This window comes from Carettochelys insculpta, chromosome 2 (assembly GCF_033958435.1).
Source record: "Carettochelys insculpta isolate YL-2023 chromosome 2, ASM3395843v1, whole genome shotgun sequence".
NCBI lineage: Eukaryota > Metazoa > Chordata > Testudines > Carettochelyidae > Carettochelys > Carettochelys insculpta.
In genome coordinates this window covers 146,864,511-146,883,861 of record NC_134138.1, presented here as the reverse complement: position 1 = coordinate 146,883,861, position 19,351 = coordinate 146,864,511, and the positions used below count along the sequence as shown (strand labels likewise).

General features: G+C 42.3%; 1 protein-coding gene across 2 annotated transcripts in view; it reads right to left on the bottom strand.

Annotated features, from left to right (window-relative positions):
- Positions 1–19,351, bottom strand: part of ANKH (ANKH inorganic pyrophosphate transport regulator) — a 172,518-nt gene that overhangs the window by 61,762 nt on the left and 91,405 nt on the right. For both annotated transcript variants that reach the window (XM_074987832.1, XM_074987831.1), the window contains exon 3: positions 3,541–3,757. In XM_074987832.1, the coding sequence (XP_074843933.1) occupies positions 3,541–3,757 (217 nt within the window). The remainder of the gene's footprint in view (positions 1–3,540; positions 3,758–19,351) is intronic.

Below are 19,351 nucleotides of genomic sequence, written 5' to 3'. Positions count from 1 at the left end.
TAAGCAAGAAATGATATCACTGCTATATTATACTCCTTTCCTCGTAGCACACTGTTCATTCCCCACTGCTATGCCTACAAAATACCCAGAAGTAAGACACAGCTTGTTTATACCCTGAGCATGTAACAGACTTCCCACAAAGCCAGACTTCAATTAACTGGTGGTGGCAGCTGACCCCAAAACATTGGAAGACAAGGAAAAGAACACACACTATGTCTAGTTCTAAACTGAAATGGCCGGCAGAAGGATGTTTTTGTGGATAGGGCACTAGTCTGGGACTTTAAATGGAAAGGAAATGTGGTTTCAATTCCCACTTCAGACATCACTTTCCTGGGTGACCCTGGCTAAAGTCACTGACGCTCCCAATTACTCTTTACTACTCGCCCAGTGTGTGTTGTAAAAACTGTGAGGTTCTCATAATATGGTGGTTGAAGGAAGGAGGTGTAAGTACAAGTTACACACAGCTTTCAGATGTGAGTTGGGATTGTTTGGCTCAGCTGGACACTCAGACAGAAGATTCCTCATGTGATGGAGTAGAAAGAGTTCATGGGGTAGAAGAAAGGAAGTATAAATTGTGAAGTTGAACCCGTCTGTTCTGGTACTATGGAAGGGTGGGGCGACGGATGGACTGCTCTTTGTCAGGAGTTCTGGAGAGTGCTGCTGATAGACTTAATGATAGCCGAAAGTGTGCATTTTCTTCCCCATTGCCGCTTGTCTTTCCCCCTCTGACTCTGCTCAGCCTCCCTCTTCTTGTTCCCTTAGGTTTGTTGTTCTTCCATGGTCGAGGCTCACACTCCATAAAGGCCAGTTGTGGCATCCCTCCTTGTTCACACACAGACTTCATGACAGACTCTCACTGCAGACTGGAGATTTTTTTAAAAACTTGGAAGAGGCTTGTGACAATCTCACAACACAGAAGACTGGCTACCAGACTGTTACTTTGTTCCTCCTTCTCTTCTTCCTCTAGAGAGAGTGCATCTATGGGTCAGAAAGGGATACATATTTTTACAACATGTTCAAAGTGAACGGGGCACTATCACACAATCAATTATTTCTGGGAATCTGATGACTACCATTATCTTGGATCCTCCTCAGCTCTCAGATGTGATCTTCAAACATATTTTTCATGCATACACATTAAAATACTACAAAATAGTTTACACTCAGCCACCATAAACAGTTGGAAGGTTGGGCGAAACCCCTTCATTCAGGGTCTCAGTGTCTGGCAAGTATACTTACTATGATTTTTTTTAAATCTTCATGGCTACATCTACACCAGCCAAAAACTTCGAAATGGCCATGCAAATGGCCATTTTGAAGTTTACTAATGAAGCGCTGAAATACATATTCAGCTCCTCATTAGCATGTGGGCAGCTGCGGCACTTCAAAATTGACAAGGCTCGCCGCCATGTGGCTCATCCAGACGGGGCTCCTTTTTGAAAGGACCCTGGCTACATCGAAATCCCTTATTCCCATCTGCTCATAAGAATAAAGGGACTTTGAAGTAGCCGGGGTCCTTTTGAAAAGGAGCCCCATCTGGGTGAGCCGTGAGCAAGTTTTTGGCTAGTGTAGACATGGCCCGTAAATGGAAACATTGGATGTAAGCTGTTCAGATCAAAGCAATGCTCTGTATTTCAGCAAACTTAGGGTACCACAACCTGCATGTTTTGGAATGGCTACATCTCTGACCAAAAGCACCACATAACTAAGAATCAAATCAAACTAATCTAGAGTCCTCACCTCAGCAACCTGTCTGATGTATTTTGAATCAGCAGGAACTTACGTGGTACAAACCAAACTGAGATGGATCAGAAGAAGGAAATCTTTCCCCAGCTGGACATTATGGGCAACTGAAAAACCATCTCAAGGCTGAGGAAAGACCTAAGCCAAGAAATCTTAGGGCAGATCTTGTGAATGAATACGCGTTTATGATACTAAGATGCTTTGGTGCAAAATCCTGGAGTCCCCAGAATGTAGTGAGGGGGCCTGCGGATGTCAGGGATGATAAATAAATTAACTTCATTCTTTATTTTTTAACTTTTTAAATTAGTGGCAGGTTAACCCTGGCATAGGGCTACTGCAGTCAATGAGCACACTGCCTGCATGCTGTCATAATGACAAAGGGTAAGAGTACCCCTTTAGTTAACCTGTCAGTGACGCAGCAGGGGCCATGGTCTTAACACTGGGTACCTGTTTTGGTGTGTTTAAAGGTTCATAAGCATGATTAAAAGATGGCATCAAGCCCAGAGATAACATCAGTGCACAAGTGTTCTTCCATTAGGTTCTTATACAAGTACAGGAACTACTAGGGCAGGCCCCATGTGCTCTCTTGCAGAGAGCCTTGTGGTCGGGATACTGAGAGCCTGACAATTAACAATAGCTCTCATATGCAGGCCACCCTCGGCTACTCCACATACAGTGATAGATTTTGCCATTAAACACCTACCTTGTTCCCCCCTTAAGACAATGCAGAGCTAAGGAATATCAAACATTATACCTGTAAGAGACTTCACTCTTCTTCCTGCTCAGTCTCCTCGCTGCCAAGATTACATCAGTCTTCATTCTGTGAGGTGTGATGGAGGTTGTTTGGGACACCAGACCTGGTACAGCTCTTAAAGATATTGAGATCCAATTTCTGATAGGTTCTTGGCTGTTGCTTAATGTTCTGTTTCCAGCCTTCACGGCCCTGAATATTCCATCGTACTGGCTGACACACAGTTCAATATTGTTGTTAACGTCTTCCTAGTCAACTTCAGGTCTATTTGTATATTCTTTCTGCTCCACAGTGCAGTTAGGATCCCGGTCTCACTTGCCAGGGGCTCCTTGTTTTTGCAAGAGATAATGTCTGTAGTATCTGGTGCAAGAGCTTAGCTATCTAACAGAAATTGACAGTGAAGCATTGTCTACGGCTAACAGAAGGTAATGCTGGTTATTGTAAAATCAGACCACCTGGTCCTCATTACTACACAGTTTAACATTGTGCAATAGCTGGCAAGGGGCAGGGGGAGGAGAACAAATACGAACGTTTTCCTATTGTGACGTGAGTGGCAATGTAAATATCTGCCAAAGGTGCTAAGAAGTCCTAACTGAAGGAAAAAAACAAAAAACACTTCTTGCAGAACATTGGGATGCCTTCCTGCAGAAAAGAACCAGAAAACCTAATTTCATAGACAAATCCTACCTGCAGTATGACAGTGCTATATCCCAATTCCAGCCTGACAACTATGCTACTGCCAAACATGGAGGAAACAAGCCAGTGGTAAGTTGAGCAACCACTTACTGGTGATAGTGACATGTATTTGTGCATGAGCAAGAACTAGAGATGGAATCTACCTTTCTAAAACTACGACATTTTGTAGCCTAGACAGAACTCCAGTCATGAGAAAATCCACCCTCCCACAGTCCCCCCCACCCCCACCTAGAAAGAAAAAGTTGGGAGAACTTCAGGTTAAGCAGTTCTGAGGGAACGGGATGGGAAAGCAAATTCAACCAGGCACACAGATTACAGGGTACCTTAAGTAAAGAGTGAGAAAGTCTTACCTATTAAAGTATGAAACACAGCAGCTACTGCGCCAGCCACAACCATGCACAAAACTGCTTTGGTCCTGTCTCTTTTGCTGTTCACAAACACTAAACCCACGTTCTTGAAGTCACTCATTGGACCCGTGAAGAACTTCATAAGGGAATAGGCCAGTCCATAACTGGCCAGCATTTCCACAGCATCTTCCTTAACAGCTGCGATACCCCTGTTCAAGGCCTGTTGAAGTGCACAAAAACAAAGACTACTTCAAAATGTAGACAGTCTCCGGAAAACAAAGTAGACTGTTTCCACAGAAACCAACAGTTTAAAAGAAGTTTAAGTCATAACTACTTTTGATCTGTATCGACTTGAGTTTCTTTGGATCCTGCATGCACAGAGATAAAGTGACTTCTAGACTTCAGAATAAATACTGGCAAAGTTCACATGAAACCTTTTCCCACTCTATATGCTTTCAGTTTATTGGGCTGCCCAGCTCTGTTGTGCATATTGGCAGTGAGACAGACAACAATTGCTTCAATTTAGTGGGTCTGCAGATAGTAGGGGGTTACGGGAGGCAGGGAGGAAAAGGGGGAAAACTATCCCAGGGCCTGGCAGTTGAAAAGGGCCCAGGGTTCCAAACCACGGCTACTGCAATCCCTTTACACCACTGGCAGAGCCCTGGGCACTGCGGGCTGGGCAGCGCTGAAGGGCTAACTGAGGGTGCTAGCCCCCATCCCCACCCCTTCCAGTGGACTAGAGCTCTCCCTCCCCGCAACACCACTTTGTCCAGTAGCCTGGCAATTCTGTCAAGAGTCCTCCAATTTACTACGATCAGAAAGAAACGACACAGAATTTAAATACATGATTATATGTTTCATGAAATAAGTAAAACATTAGTAACTTACTTCTAAAATTATCAATTGAATCCCCCTGGTACTGAAACGCAGCCTTCACAACTACTATGTGAAACTGACCACCGTGCAGAATGCTAAGAAGTCCCATGTGAAAACGTAACATGTATCTTGACTAAAATGTAGTCCAGGTTAGCCTTTGGCACAGGAGAGTGAAATTTTACCTGTATATATAAAAATACAAAACTGGAACTGCAACTGGCCCATATAATGCACTGAAATTGGCCCGGGGCCCAAAGCCCATTTCACTGTAAAAAAAAATAGATGCACTATATTCATACAGCCAGTGAGGGGTACCTGATGCTACACCATGGGATTGTTTAATCATTAAACCAAGCCCAAACTATACATGTGACTAATATCTTGGGTTTCCTCCCATGGAACATGCTATGTTTCAGAAAAAGAGTTGAGACCCTGTACCCCTTTATTTAACTTATTAAAAATAAGACCGGAACACAAAAATATCTGTATATCAAGTAGTTCTTATCTTGAACAGTTTAGCAAATAACTTCATGGTTAGTGAGGGAAAAAAATGTGTCTCAGTCCAAATCTCCCATAATTCAACTGATTACCATCATAGATAAACCAAAACAAAAATGTAACATTTTCCTTAGAACTCAGGAAAAGCACATTTCACCTGTGTTGACTAAATATCGCAGAGGGATAAATTTTGCTTTCACTTGCATAGCACCACTCACACGAGATATTCAGAAAACTGTTAAAACAGGATTAGACTCCAAAAGCCTGAACGATGAAATATGACTTATTTCACAAATGTTTAGTTCTTAGGGGTCACAGATGACAAATGACAGTGCCACAAAGAACTGAATTGTCAGGAACATTTTGCCTTTCCCCTGACTCCAAAACTGCACTCACACATCATCACTGGCTCTGAGCTTCATTTGAATACAAGACACCTAAATTTGAATATCATAAAGGAACCAATTTCAAGTCAGCATTTCAATATCACAGTTCTGTGTGAAGTACATAGAAGAAGGCAGTGCCCACTGGAGTCAACAGAAATTGCTTCCATGTGTTGGAGGGCAGCCTTTAGCCACTAATATATATTTTCCAGTTTTCAGTCTCGCTGTAAGATGCTTCATTGCCACTTGCTGATGTTGACTAAATACAGCAGGATATAAAACTGCACCAAATTCTACGTACCTCATGCCCATCAAAAATGGTCTCTTGCACTAGACTGTGCACTCAATATCATAAACGAAGCTCCATATTTTTCAGCCTGCTGGCTCTAGTCTCTTTCTCCCAGACAGTGATCTTACCTGACCACATCTAAGATGCATAAGATCTTCCCTTCTACTGTTACACACAACAACTTTTAAAGCCTGCATGGCTGAGTAAATCAAACCCCAGAAACGGCATCCTGGCCACCGGGGGAGGTACATAACATCCTGCACAATGTTTGCTTACTCCCCAGGAATGCTTCAGAAAAAGCTGGTGGCAGCCATCTACCATGTTCATGGTCAAGCCTCTACCTGGCATAAATCCCTCTGATAGCTGCTGAAAAAAGGGAAGGATAAGAAAACTGTTGCAGAGCTTTAAACTTACACCCTGGCCACTTGTATGCGGGATTCTGGTATTAGGGGCTGTGCTTTTAAGGCCTGAGATTCCCAGACACAGAGTCTGGCCACGGTGTTGTGAAGCTCTGGGTGACAGGCACAAGCAGTTGGAATCAATCTCAGAATGAAGCAGGTGTGGCAGACATTAGTGCAGATAGGGGCTCACCAATGGACTGACAATACATATGGGATGTGATTAATGGAGTTCAGGACTTATTGCTTATATGGATAGACTACTGACATCACACTTACAGAGCAAGTAGTTTGACTTGTGGCAGGATCTGAAATAATCTCACCTCCCTGGGATGAGTATTCCCTGGTAAGCATGAAGGGTAAATAACTTCTGCAAAATCTGAAGCTTTCAAAGTCCTCTCCTCCAACTCTCACTGCACATTGGCTTACACACTCTGAAATGGGTGCTCTCATACTTACCTCCCTGTGATGGGATATGCAGAGCCCACACTGACCAAGATGGAATTAATGTGAGCCTATGGACCCAGTAAAGTCCTGCTTCACCTGCGCAAGGCATCTGGCCTGCAGATAGGAACTGAACTAGGAAAAGGACAATTCAGGAATAAATGACTGGGAGATGTAGTGGACCTCTTCACTTAGCTCTTGGAAAGAAAGGCTACCTGGGGCCAGAAACTAATTAGAAATTCCTAAGGGTCAGAGCCTCTTTGTGACAGATGGGCCTGGTGTGACACTTCCAATTTCTTTTGTTCTTTTTGACTCCCCTTTTCTTGGGACCAGCAGACAAGTCAGTCCAGCAAGAGGCTGTGAGAGGCCTAGCTACAGCACATGGGAGAAGACAGCCCAGGGATACAGCACAGTCTGAACCAAATGACCTTTTCTGCTTCATCAAGGTCCCTGGGCTGGCACCCAGAGTGGCGGATAGGTCTGGTTCCCCCTATGAATTCACCTATGGTAGGGTACGAAAACCCCAAAGCCAAGGCTCAAGCACGATGGCTGCCAAACTACTGCTGTTGGAGTTGGTTTACCCTGGAAACTAGCTAGCTATCAGCAGAGGCGGCCAGCATGCCATGCTTGCTTTGAAAAAAAAAAAAAAAAAAAAAAAAAGCACAGCTGTGCTGAGAACACTCTTCTTCTACATACGCCCTCACAGCTGATGGGAGGCTCAAATGATGTTTGTGAACCAGCTTGACTACCTGGTTACCAAGGTAGTCATTTCTTTCAAGAGGCAGCAGATCTTTCCATGCCTCTGCCAGTGTTGCTACTAACAAGGTAATTTCCATTTCTTAGCTGGAAATGGACAGAGGATCTCTATTGTGTTCTTTGAAGGGCATTATTCAACTCTTATTCTTCCCTTCCTACCATTTTTTTTTCCTTACAGTAAACTATTTCTGGTGATTCCAATATTCAGAGCAATAGCTAAAGCACTCAAGGCACTCCGTGACCTAAATTAATTCTGTCTCTTGCAAACAAAGCTGGACATATTTTGAGACATAATTCACCGTAGCAGGTACTTCCATCCTGTTAGGATTATTATTTATTGCCAAGGCCTATGCAGAAGGGTAATGAATTGATCACGGATAGGATAGCAGTTTATCTTTCAGTTTGTGCATTTAGTTGACAGTCATACCTGTCAGTGGTTACAGAGATGGAAAGAGCCCTCTGGTCCTAGCCAAATGTGCCAATAAAATGCTGACGAGACTATGATCTCTGAGAAGAGCTATGGCTTCAAGAAACTGTGTGGACCCAGAAAAATCCTCATTACATATAGGGAGAAAAAAAATCATGGATAAAGCTCTGAAGCCAGTTGAAATTAGCTGATACTTGCTGTGTGTGTCGATTTACCACATAACTAGGACTGGACAAAAGTGAGTGACACAAGAATGGGACTCTGCTTCCCCACCATTTAAGACATTTTCTGTGTAAACGCTAAAGTAAACACACCTGAGTTGCTGTGGGATTCTGCCCAACACACACCAGGTTGAGGATCTCAACTTTGTTAGAGGATGAAGCAGCTGGCTGACACCCCTTCGTGTTTAGTCATGAAATAGTAAAGTCAATAAACAGGCCACTGGAAAAAAACCTTTCCTGTGGAAGACCGCTTTAGAAAAATTACAGTAAACGTAACTGTCTACTAACTGCTTACTTTCAGTAACTTCCTCCAGACAAACCACTGGTTTTGACTGATGTGTTTCAGCAATTTCTTTTTCCATTTTCACTCTAAAGACATGGATGGACAAACTATTCAATCACAGCTTTCAGACTCTGCATAAGAACTCTGTTGTATCCACACCACACACTTTGCCACGGTATTGCTTACCTAAGCTGTTGATCTCATGTCATATTTGATACCCTTAAATCAATGTGAAAACCCAGCAACTTAAAGAGAGTTTATTCCGTGTGGTCATATGAAAGATAAGAATGTTTGCTTGGTTCCACGACATGACAAATACTGGCAGCACTTGGTAATCTTCCAATTTAATTTCCTGCTAGAGATCCAATTACATGTATTTTTAAAAACTAATAAGCCAAGCAACACGTTCCACTTCTTGTTGTATCTCTGTCGGCAGTTTGCGTACATGCTTTGTGTACACAAAATCAGACGATACTGAATAAAGAGCATCTGCACTCCGTATCCGTTCCAAACAAGTTAGTCTGTGTCCAAAAAGGATCAACATGATTTGTCAGGTGAGTCACAAGTTTTTCCAAAGTTATTTTGGCTTTGCCCTGCTCAGCACTATCTTGGGAACCTGCATTTCATTTTTAAAAGTGACTTAGGCGTGTCTCATTTTTGAAAATGAGAACTTGGCTCCTATTAATTAGGAGTTACACTAGGAATGGAACAAAAATGCAGTCATGCAGCACTTTAAAGTGCTACATGACTGCTTTTTGTTTTGTTAGGATATAGACTTAACACGGCTACCTCTCTGTTACTGTTCACCACAAATGGAGCAATGCCTAAATCTTCTAAAATCTGGGCTTAATGCCTTATTGTAGGTTGCCCACAAATCATGCATCATCCAGTTACTGTTCCATTAGCTTATGACTGGCCCAATTAGTTTATTTTTAAAATCTTTTCATGCCAGATTTGGATGGGTTACCTCCAAGGAAAACAAAGATGCTTCAGGGAGCAGGGCTGGTGAGTCAGTAAATGACATGCATCTTCCTCGCATCACTACTGAACCTTTGCCCCACCATAGTATTGGGAGCTACTATGATGTTGGGGTTTCTGGCTTTTGGAAGAACGATAAAACCAAGCCCTCACACTCTCAGAATTTAAGATCCCATGGAACTCCTTTTAGCTGCAGAGATGTTAACCCTAAGGCACAGGCTCAACTGCAACTTGAATAACGAAATTCCACACCTCATGTTTTTGTCCTGAAGCCTCAAATGGCTATGTCCTTCCAAAAAGCTAGTCAAGTTTCAGCTGGCACAGTTTAAATGACTGCTGTATTTTTATAGGGTGAAGCAAATCTTGTATCTTCTGGACATTCTGAAGTGCCCATACTTAACATGGCAAACATTAGCAGAAGAATGATATTTCACAATAACTATCTGCCACATCTGTCAGATGTCTATTAATTACAAAAACGACAGTATCACGTTCCCCAGGTCTGCAACAGACAGGAGGGGCGAAATTAATCTTCTTGTAACTACTAATTTAAATTAAGTTATATGAGCTATGAATTTTTTCTTCATATTTACATTGTTTTTGTCAGACAGTAGCTGAATCATAAAAACTGCTAATAACCTAAATGCATCAGTAAATAATCTGCAGGGAACAGTCAATCCTTGTTGAAATGGGTTGTGTACTAAATTTCTACTTAGAAACAAATGTAATTCTCAGGTCTGTACAATATATTGCACACTGATCACTTGAATTCGTCCAGTTTGGTTATCACCCACTTCATTACTTGTTTGCACAACAGTTGCTTATATCATGTGACTGTAACTTTGCATAAATTTCATTATAAACAACAACAAATTCCAATCTATTTGGTCATAGTCTGCTTTTATTTAAACAAGTGAATGAGTACAGCTCCCACATCTACCACTTTAATGGATGTTAAATTCCATGCAGTGTTTATAAATGTTACTCTCTGTGAAATCTTGACTTTGGTGGACACTGTTGAGATTAACCAATCTGCATCCAACATTCACCCAGCATTTAAATATTCACATGATATAAAAAATACATGTGAAGTTAACCATGACAGATACTGGTGTGAAGGAGAACAGATACTGATTTAAGTTGGTTAACGAAACATGAAGGACAAAATTATAAGGAAAGCTTACTTTATTTCTGGTTCCAATTAGACTATTCATTATATAATGCAGAAAAAACATGTAGGCAACCAGTGTGAGTTCACAGTTTGCTTATTAGAGCGCGTTTCCCCCTCTCTCTTATGCATATCTGTGGACTTGCATATCACCCACAGCTCACTATCTGTATTTCATGTTTTACGGTTAGAGGGACACGTGGCTGAATATTCTCCCAATATTTTACCACCTTTCTAAAAGACGAGTACTGTGTGGCTGACAGGAACAATTTGTTTTCTTTTATAAAAGGCTAGTTCGGGCCAGACCCTCAGCTGGCATTACGTGACTGTGGAGGTAAGTGGTGTTATGCTATGAATGCAATGTTGTATATATTTGGTTGAAATAAGTGTCCCTTTTCTAGAAAATGTCGGAAGACAGGTATACTAAATTACTCATATGCCATTCCATTCTCGGCAATTAGGAGATAACTAATGATCGTGGGTCGCTCTTCCATTTCCATGTTTTTTGTTTCCAGTTTGTTTTTTGCCTTACACATTTTTAGTGAGAGAGAGGGATTTTGTTTTGGGTCTATATTAATCTTAATTTACGTACACATAGCATCTTTTAGTCAGCACAAAACTCAAATACCATTACTTTTACTGTGGAGTAATCAGCTAGCTGCTGCAGAGTATCACATTAGTTAGTGAGATGACACTGGCCATGGGCAGGCAAACAACCCTCAACTTCCTCTTATGGAAAGTGTCATGCGGTCCTTACTTATATATAGATCCAGCAAGATCTTGTTTTTGTAGTGTCATCCAATGTACTCCAGTGCTCCAACTAGAAGATCACAGTGTCTTTATGAACAATAATTTAAATAAAACAATAACAAAAGCAAAAGAAAAGCAAACAAAAACTTGGCATTGTGACTGGCTTCCTCAGCTTGACAAAAAACTTAGGCACAAGCTTCATCATATATCCAGGGCATGTGCAGAGCATACAAACTCAGGAGTCCTTCATGTGAAAGGGCAGCGCACTAGAAATCAACAGGGAGATCTGGGGAGAAAAAGTGTCTTTTCCTACTTTAAATATGCTGTCAGCTCTATTCAGTTACATAGGTACAGCTCGAGTGAGATGTTCTCTGAGACTCACTGTCGCTCAGGCCACATTCTGCGAGTTTTTCTACCATCCCTACCTTAGTGTTAGTGGAGCGGGCCCAGCAGCTACCAGAAACAAGCCACATATCTTATACTGAAGTCCTGAAGAATCATATGCTCAAGCTGTACATATATTACACTCATTCTTAAGGACTGCCAAACATCTGAGCATTAAAGCACCCTATTTCAATAACTTGGGTCTAACCTGAGGATATTCCTATAGATGTATTTCCTACATGGTTAAGCTCAAATGCTTATGATTGTACCAGGGTTGATCCTATGGGAGTTAAACAAAAGTAAATAAAATCCAGTGTTTGGTAAATGTTGTCTCTGTTCTCATAACTCACGGATCATCTTCATCCTGGAGGGCAAAATATGACAGAGAAAATTGGAATTTGCTGTCATCTTATGTTTTATAGGTTTACCTATGTCTTTGAAAGCTGCGCTTGAGCCTAGGTGGTTTTTTTGGGATCCATCTTGGCAATTTAACCACCTGAAAAACCCTCAAAAGCTATGCCTGAAACTGACAGTCGGTTGGCTAAGCATGTGTCTCTCTCTCTTAAGGACAACAGCCCCCCACCCCCCAGCTCAACCAATCAATCATGAGAGAGGGGGAGGAGTCTCAATTGAAGATCTGGGGAAAAAAGAATGGACTGTCTCTCCCTACCTTCCAATCCCTTCTCCTTCTATGATAACTGTTCTGAGTTTTCACTCTAGGCCTTATCACCATGTATGAGGCAGGAGGGCCCTGTAATGGGACTCCAAAAAGGCATCCCGACTTACTTTTAAAAAGGGACTAACTGTCCTGTATTTGAGCCCTCCCCTGCTGACCTTTTCCGCCAGCAGCTGCAGAGGCACAGCTGCTGGAGGGAACCACTCGGGGAAGTGGGGGAGTGTGGGCAGCTGCCGCGTCCCTGCTGCTTCCTGGGGCTTGGAGAGAGCCAGCTGCTTTCCTGAAGCTCCCGGGGCAGTCTGGCAGATACTGCTTCCCCGGGGCTCCTTGGGCGGGCCACTGACTGACACTTCCCTGGGACAGGCTGGCGGTTACTGCCTCTGTCCCAGCTCCCAAGGGCTTGGTGGAGCTGGGAGGAGTTGCCCCTCCCCCACCTCTCTCTATCCCGTATTGGGGACAGGGAGCTATGGTTGCCCTAACCATGTACAGTTTATGCCAGGCTCACTAGTACACTTCAGCTGCTTTGCGCTCCTGCCATGACACCTCCTACACCGCCAGAACACAGCAGGTGGTTTAATCAGTAAATCTGGTTCTTTGAGGCTGATTAAAATAAGAGAACCAGATTTACTGCCATATCACTCATCTGCTTTACTCTGATGCTAATAAAGGGGTGTCCACACTTTTGTCATTGGGGGCCACACGGCAATTTTTTTTTACATGTTCCAACAGCCAAAAACAAAACAGCCGCAAACCACCCCACACACCCCCAGCCTTAGATCCCCTCCCCAGCCTCAAATCGCCCCCAGAACATCATGGTAGATGCAGCTCCCTGCCAGCCTGAAATAATAGGTCTCAATTTAAGTGGTTTAATAGCCTGATCCTTCCTGCCGGCTACCAAACCAACTAAATTGAATTCTACTCCAGTGTTTTCAATTTATTTTTATTTAAATAAAGTACCCCAGTATCCACAATTTTCAGACAGACAAAATCCCCCCTCTCCTCTACAGAACCAGGCAGCCACAGCCCTCTGCTCTAACCCAATCCCCTCCCCGCTGAACCAGACACCCCCAGCTCCCTACTTTAAACCAATCTCCCCCCACCGCCTAAGACAGGAACCCCCAACTCCCCTGCTTTAACCCAATTCCTCCACCTCCAGACCAGAGCCAGCACCCCTCAACCCCCCCATAATCCAATGCCAGTGATTCACTAGAGCTGCCCCCATCACCACTGCCACGGATTTCTTCCTCCAAGCGCTTAGGAGAGACGCGTGACAAGGGTAGCTCTCAGAGCCTTGCCACGTTGAAACAACAGCATTTAACTGGTTTAACAGGCATTAAACCAATTAAATCAAGTGGTATGCTTTCAGCGCAGCAGGCAGTAGTCAGGCGGTGGCACAAATGCCTTCTTAAAAAAGCAACTTGTGACTTGAAGCCACTCAAGCGGTGGTGCTGCTGACATTGCAGGCTGGATAAAAAGGCTCCGCGGGCCAGATTCTGGCTCCCAGGCCATGGGTTGGAAACCCCTGTACTAGTGAAACATCTCCATTAGTATGGATTCCTAACCATGAATATGCTGGATAAGTACTTATGTAACTAGATCATATTGTAAGTAGAGAAATTACTAGCTGAGAAAAGCAGGAATTCCTGCAGTGAGGTTGTTCCGTTGCTGGACAAACTACTGAAAATTCTTGCCTTTCCAAAGCATTTGTTGGCAACAAGAACAACATGCTTAATTTGACACCAACCCTGCAGCATCCAGTAAAACACATTAACCACAGAGATGTTTGTGTTATGCACCTATGGAAATTTCCAGTGGTTATTGCCTTAGCTAGTCTGACTGTTTACTACTGTGAACCATAATGAATCATTGTTATATTTATATTACAGCAGCAGTCAGACTCCAATCAGGATCTGCATTTGTAATGCCAGGTGCAATATGAACACACACGACAATCTCTGCCCCAAAGAGCAGATCTTTGAAAAAAGATACCGAATTCGATGCTGGACTTCAGATTTCTTATAGAAGAGTATACAACACATCTTTTACTCTCAGTGATCCATAAAATATACATGTCAATAGAAGAAAAAGTACAGGGGAATGGTTTAAGGAGCTCTCACACTCACCCCGATTACACAAATGTAACTGGCTATATATATACAATGTTTCAGTCATGTGCTTCTCCTTGTGGCCTTATATTATATATTTTTCTGGGACTAAGTGTGCTGCTAATGGACCCATACCAAATGAACAGAATTCAGATCTGTTTCTTTGTACAGAATACATAAGGCTTCAGTCCACTGCTCCCAGGCAGAAAAAAAAACCCTCCCTGTTGACTTCAGCAGAATTAGGGCCAGAAAGCAGCCCAGGCTTCCTCTTGCTGCCCCAACTGTGGTCACCTTTAGGGAAAGAGGCTATTTACTTTTCTACCTTCCTAATTGGGATAGGGTCCCCCTCTGATTTACTAAACCATCAAAAGGCAACAGCTCTTGATCAGTACTTACCCAGGCATGAATGAAAAGACACTTTTTGAACAGCTGGGTGGAATATGATCTTGAAGATCTTAAGACAAGTGGGTAAAGACATAGGTTCTGCCATACCAAAACACTCATTATATGCTTAGTCTTACAGATAAGAATATAGGTCAAACTACATGAAAGTATTAAGAAGTCCAAAGAATGCAACTTAGATACCTACATCTTTATATAAAATGCTATTTCCTCAGACTTCATAAATCAAGAAAAAAAACATATATGGTGGAAATACATGCAAACTCTATACCCTTAAGATTACCATTAACTGACAGAAAGAAGTTACTAATATCTCAAGTGATAACTAAAGCACTTTTCCCTCTTCTTTGCTTTTAAAAGCTGGACCTCTCTGGTCCAGCACCCTTGGGACCTGACCAGTGTGGAACCAGAGAATTTGCCCAACCATGGGAGGCCAATATTATATAGCACATTCTCAACACTTCCACTGCTTACTGGGCTCTTAGAAAACATTTAGAGATCAACTACAGCCGAGTAACACCTCAGAACACTGAGAGCCAGGACTAGAGGCTGTAAAACTCTGGGACCATGGGAAACTTGGCCACACCCCCTGATAAGGGGCCATCCAGCTAACTAAAATCATGCTGGATCACTGATGTTGCTGGACCAGAGTGTGTCAGACTAGAGCGGCTAAATTTGTAGCACAAAAAGTGGTGCCCTGGGCCAGGTTTTGTGTAACAGTTAGTGAAAACTTGGGTATGCTAACTTATCTGGTGAGTCTATACAGGCTAACAAAGTTTACCCAGGGAGGCTGGGGGATCTCTTTGCTGGAAGTTGTTAAAAACAGATTAGACAAATACGTGTCAGGGATGGTCTACTATATTTTATCCCGCTTCAGCACAGGAGAAGGAGACCAGATGACCTTCTGAAATCTCTTCCAGCCTTTACAACACTATGATCACGGCTGTGAGGAAAAAAGTTAGTATGCCCAGTGGGACTGCTACAGTGAAAGAGCCCAAAGGAACAGAATACACTTCATTCATAATTTCCATTCCTCACCATAACTAGTGGAAATAAACAAGAATGCATGCCTCCTCTCCTTATTTGGAATGCTTGCAACCAGGAGCAGGGCCTCTCTTTAGCTGTCGGTGTCATCCATTCATTTCCACCCTCATCATCTTATGACAGTTTTGTGCTGTAGGTAGCTTCAAGAAAGAGACTAAATCCAATAGAGCAGATGATTCTGTGAGCTTACATCTTCCACCAGACTCTGGGGAACCGAGAAGAATTGCAGACAAACTGGCTTCAAAAGCAAATGTGCTGATCCTGATGACATTAGCAGCTAAGAGCTTAAGGTAATTAGGATAACGATGCTGGCATTCAGTTCAATGACAATGGAGCATCCTTGCCACTGCAACAAAGAATGGAGGCAATTGTATACATGAGTTGAGATAGACTGTCACATTCTAACCTCAGATATTCAGCGTGAGTCATATAACCTATATCTGCATTCCTGTGCAGGAGCAAACTTTTCAAGACAGGGAGAGAAGCAGAGCTGTACAGCTGAGCTGGGAATTGATCTCCCAAAGCAATCAGCAGTATGCATCCTTGGGGAGACTCAAAGAAGCTGGGTATAAATTCACTGAGGTCAAACCTTGCTTCCTTTGAAGCATGTAAAAGCTAAACTGGATGAAGTATTAGAATATTTACTGTAGGGGACAACAGTGTTGTGGCAGGACAGTGAACCAGATGATATTCTTTCCTTTGCCACTCTGAAGTTGTGCATGCCATGATTTACAAGGTGACAGAGCTGTCACACACTTATTAACATGGAAATAAGGACATGGATGTATAATAGGAGGAGCCCTTATGAGGTCTGACTGGAACAGTAGTGCTCTCACTCTTTCTTCGCTGCTGAAGCTGTGATTTGGAGGGGGTGGGAAGAGGTGGTCTAGAATTTGGCTTCAGGGCTCTAATATGGCAGATCTGTTCTTAACCCAGGGGTTCCCAACCGTGGTACATCAGCTCAAGTGTCATCCAGGCACGTCACTACAAAAGTTTAAGAAAATGACACATGAACTAATGAAGTGCAGAAACCACTGTGACGTAACCACTTACATTCTGAAAAGCAGTATCGCAATGTGCTGTCTGATCATGGCTCAACCTCCCTTCCTGAGATAGGAACAGAATCCCTGACTGCCCTCATATCTCTAGCAAAATATATATATCAGCTACTGGCAAAACATGTCACATGGCTATTTAATGATTGCTACAAAGAGGATTACAGCCTACTACTTCAATCAGCTTCTCCTTTAGCTCAAATGGTAAAAAAACCTGTGCTGTTGATTTGGCCAGTTTTTAAAGATCTGGGGGTCCTGACCCCTCTGACTTATGTGGTGGGATGTAGCTTCAGATGATGGAAGTTGAGGGGAGCATTTTGCTTTAAAATATTAAAGTTTTATCTTCTAAAACTACCTTAAAATAATTTTAAGGTTCAAAATAAGTCACTCAAAAACTGGGAAACGCTAGAATTATTGCAGTTTTTCTATTTGAACTCACACTCTGAAGTGCATGCTAAATATGTAATTTGTAAATTGCACTGTATTCATTATAAGTGGTGTTTCACTAGTCATTTGACAGAGCAGCATTTGTGAGGTGAATGTGTGACAGACAAGAATATGTAGAGAAGATGAGCAAAACCTATGCTAGGTACGTTAGTTGTATGCGATGAAGGTCAAAGAACATTTTAAAGAAATGCTCTTAGAATACTTTAATTTGATCAGCCAGTAGCAAGCACTGACACTGTATAAATATGCTTACACGAAGCCCTCTGAGTGAATATACAAAACTCCCGACTTGTCATATAATTGCAGTGTCAAGAAATAAAAGATCAAAGCAATCTGGTCTTCTCAGCACTACTCTCTGCTGAAAGGGGAACAAATGGGAACAGGCTACAACATTCAAATCTATAAATGTATGTCAAAATAACCGTGAACTAAAAGAGAATAACTCTGTGCAATAAGATTTCCAAGTTCATTCTCTCCAGACTCTGTAGTATGATTATGTTCCTGAATATGCATTATAAGAGCTGTGCAATTCCTTTTAAGCTTGTGCAGGAGTATCACTCAGTTTTATGCTATCATTAACCTGCTTTTAAAGGATTTCTTTCTTTTTGTGGCTCAACCATGACTCTCTGCTAATGTTCCACTTCTTTATCCAATCTGAGCTGAGTAAATTTTTTGAGGTCTGATTTGTATCTGCTGTTTTGTGGAGTTGTGCGGGAGCAACTAAAGCCTGTCATTCAACCAGCTGTTCCATCCAGCATGCCCCAGGACACACAAAGCACAGTTTGTTAGGTGTGAGTGACTGTGACTGCAACTGTAGACCAGCCAGATTAGCTCATGTCTTAACTGCTCTGAAAGAAGAAACAGAGGTCACCCATGTTCCCAGTACAAAACACAGCAATGGCATTTGCAGCTCTGGAAATTTCATCCAAACCAAAAATGTACAACATTAATATGAAAATCCTTTCATTTTTACTTGTTTTCCACTCTTTTTGATCCCTAGTATCATCTTGGGAGACTGAATCAAACTGCAGGTAATTTTGAATTGTAACAGTGGTTGCCTTTTTTCTCTGAGATTTATGCTAATCCCAATGCAAAACTCAGAGGAAAGCATGGCCATCTGTGATGTGATAACTGCAGCACCATAGACGCTGTTGTAACAGAAAATATGAAGGTGTAGCTCATCTGTTCTCCCTCCGACTCAATCTAGATGTTTAAACACAAGGAGCAAAAACAAGCAAAAGAAACCTATATTGTTTTGTCAGAGGAATTTCTTCCTGACACAAGATTTTGATCTCTTTATGCCCTGAAACATAAAAACTGAGAGTCTTTTTGACTTTTATCCCTCTAAATGCAGGTGCTATTCTTACTCATATAATGGCTTCAGTTTTATTTAGAACCTGGCTAAGTTATTTCATGAGTGCCCAAAGGTACAAAAACCAATTAGCTTCTCTTAATGATGCAGAAGGTGATTTCCCCCCCGCACAGTACATTGTTAAATTAGTGAAAAGTGTCTCAAAGTCAGACCAATCCCAGTAAGAATTACTGCCTTTGGAATACTTCCTCTCACTAAAAGAGCCAGGTTAGGGTTTTACAGACCTGCTCCCCCACTCTAGAACTCCAGGAACAACCCACTCAGTCCAAACATTGTAATTAAGGCCAGTGACAATCTCTCCATTCTGCTACAATCCCATTCCCTACAAATATAAACCCAAGCACCCAAACCCCTCCATTTCCCTGATATGGATAGCGACAATTTGTTTTTGTCATGCACGTTTGATTTTCAGAAAGTTACCTTCTGCTACTGGAATGACCCACTCTGGCGTTGTTCCCACCACAATGACAACAGGCGGTGCTGGTCACCTTCTGTGGCTTCTTGCTATAAACACTTGCTCATTGAGATAATGCATGGATCAAGATTTATAAAATTAACATACTGACATTAAAAACAAACAGCTCCTTCCAGCTATAGTTATCTTTCTGTATCTCTAAAAGTACAACCAAGATAAGCATGAAACCACCATCCTCTCTCTGCGTGAAGGCAGACTGCCAAATAAAACTGACTTTTCTACATCAAATTCTGTGAATCTCTAATCCCATCAGTAGAAAAGATTTCCCCCACTCTACAAACCCAAAACTCTGTCCCTTTTAAAACCATCGCTCAAGTAGATGATCTTTAGGACTTGCTGTAGAGTCTGAAAAACATGCACTATTTTGGACCAAACAGGTTGTG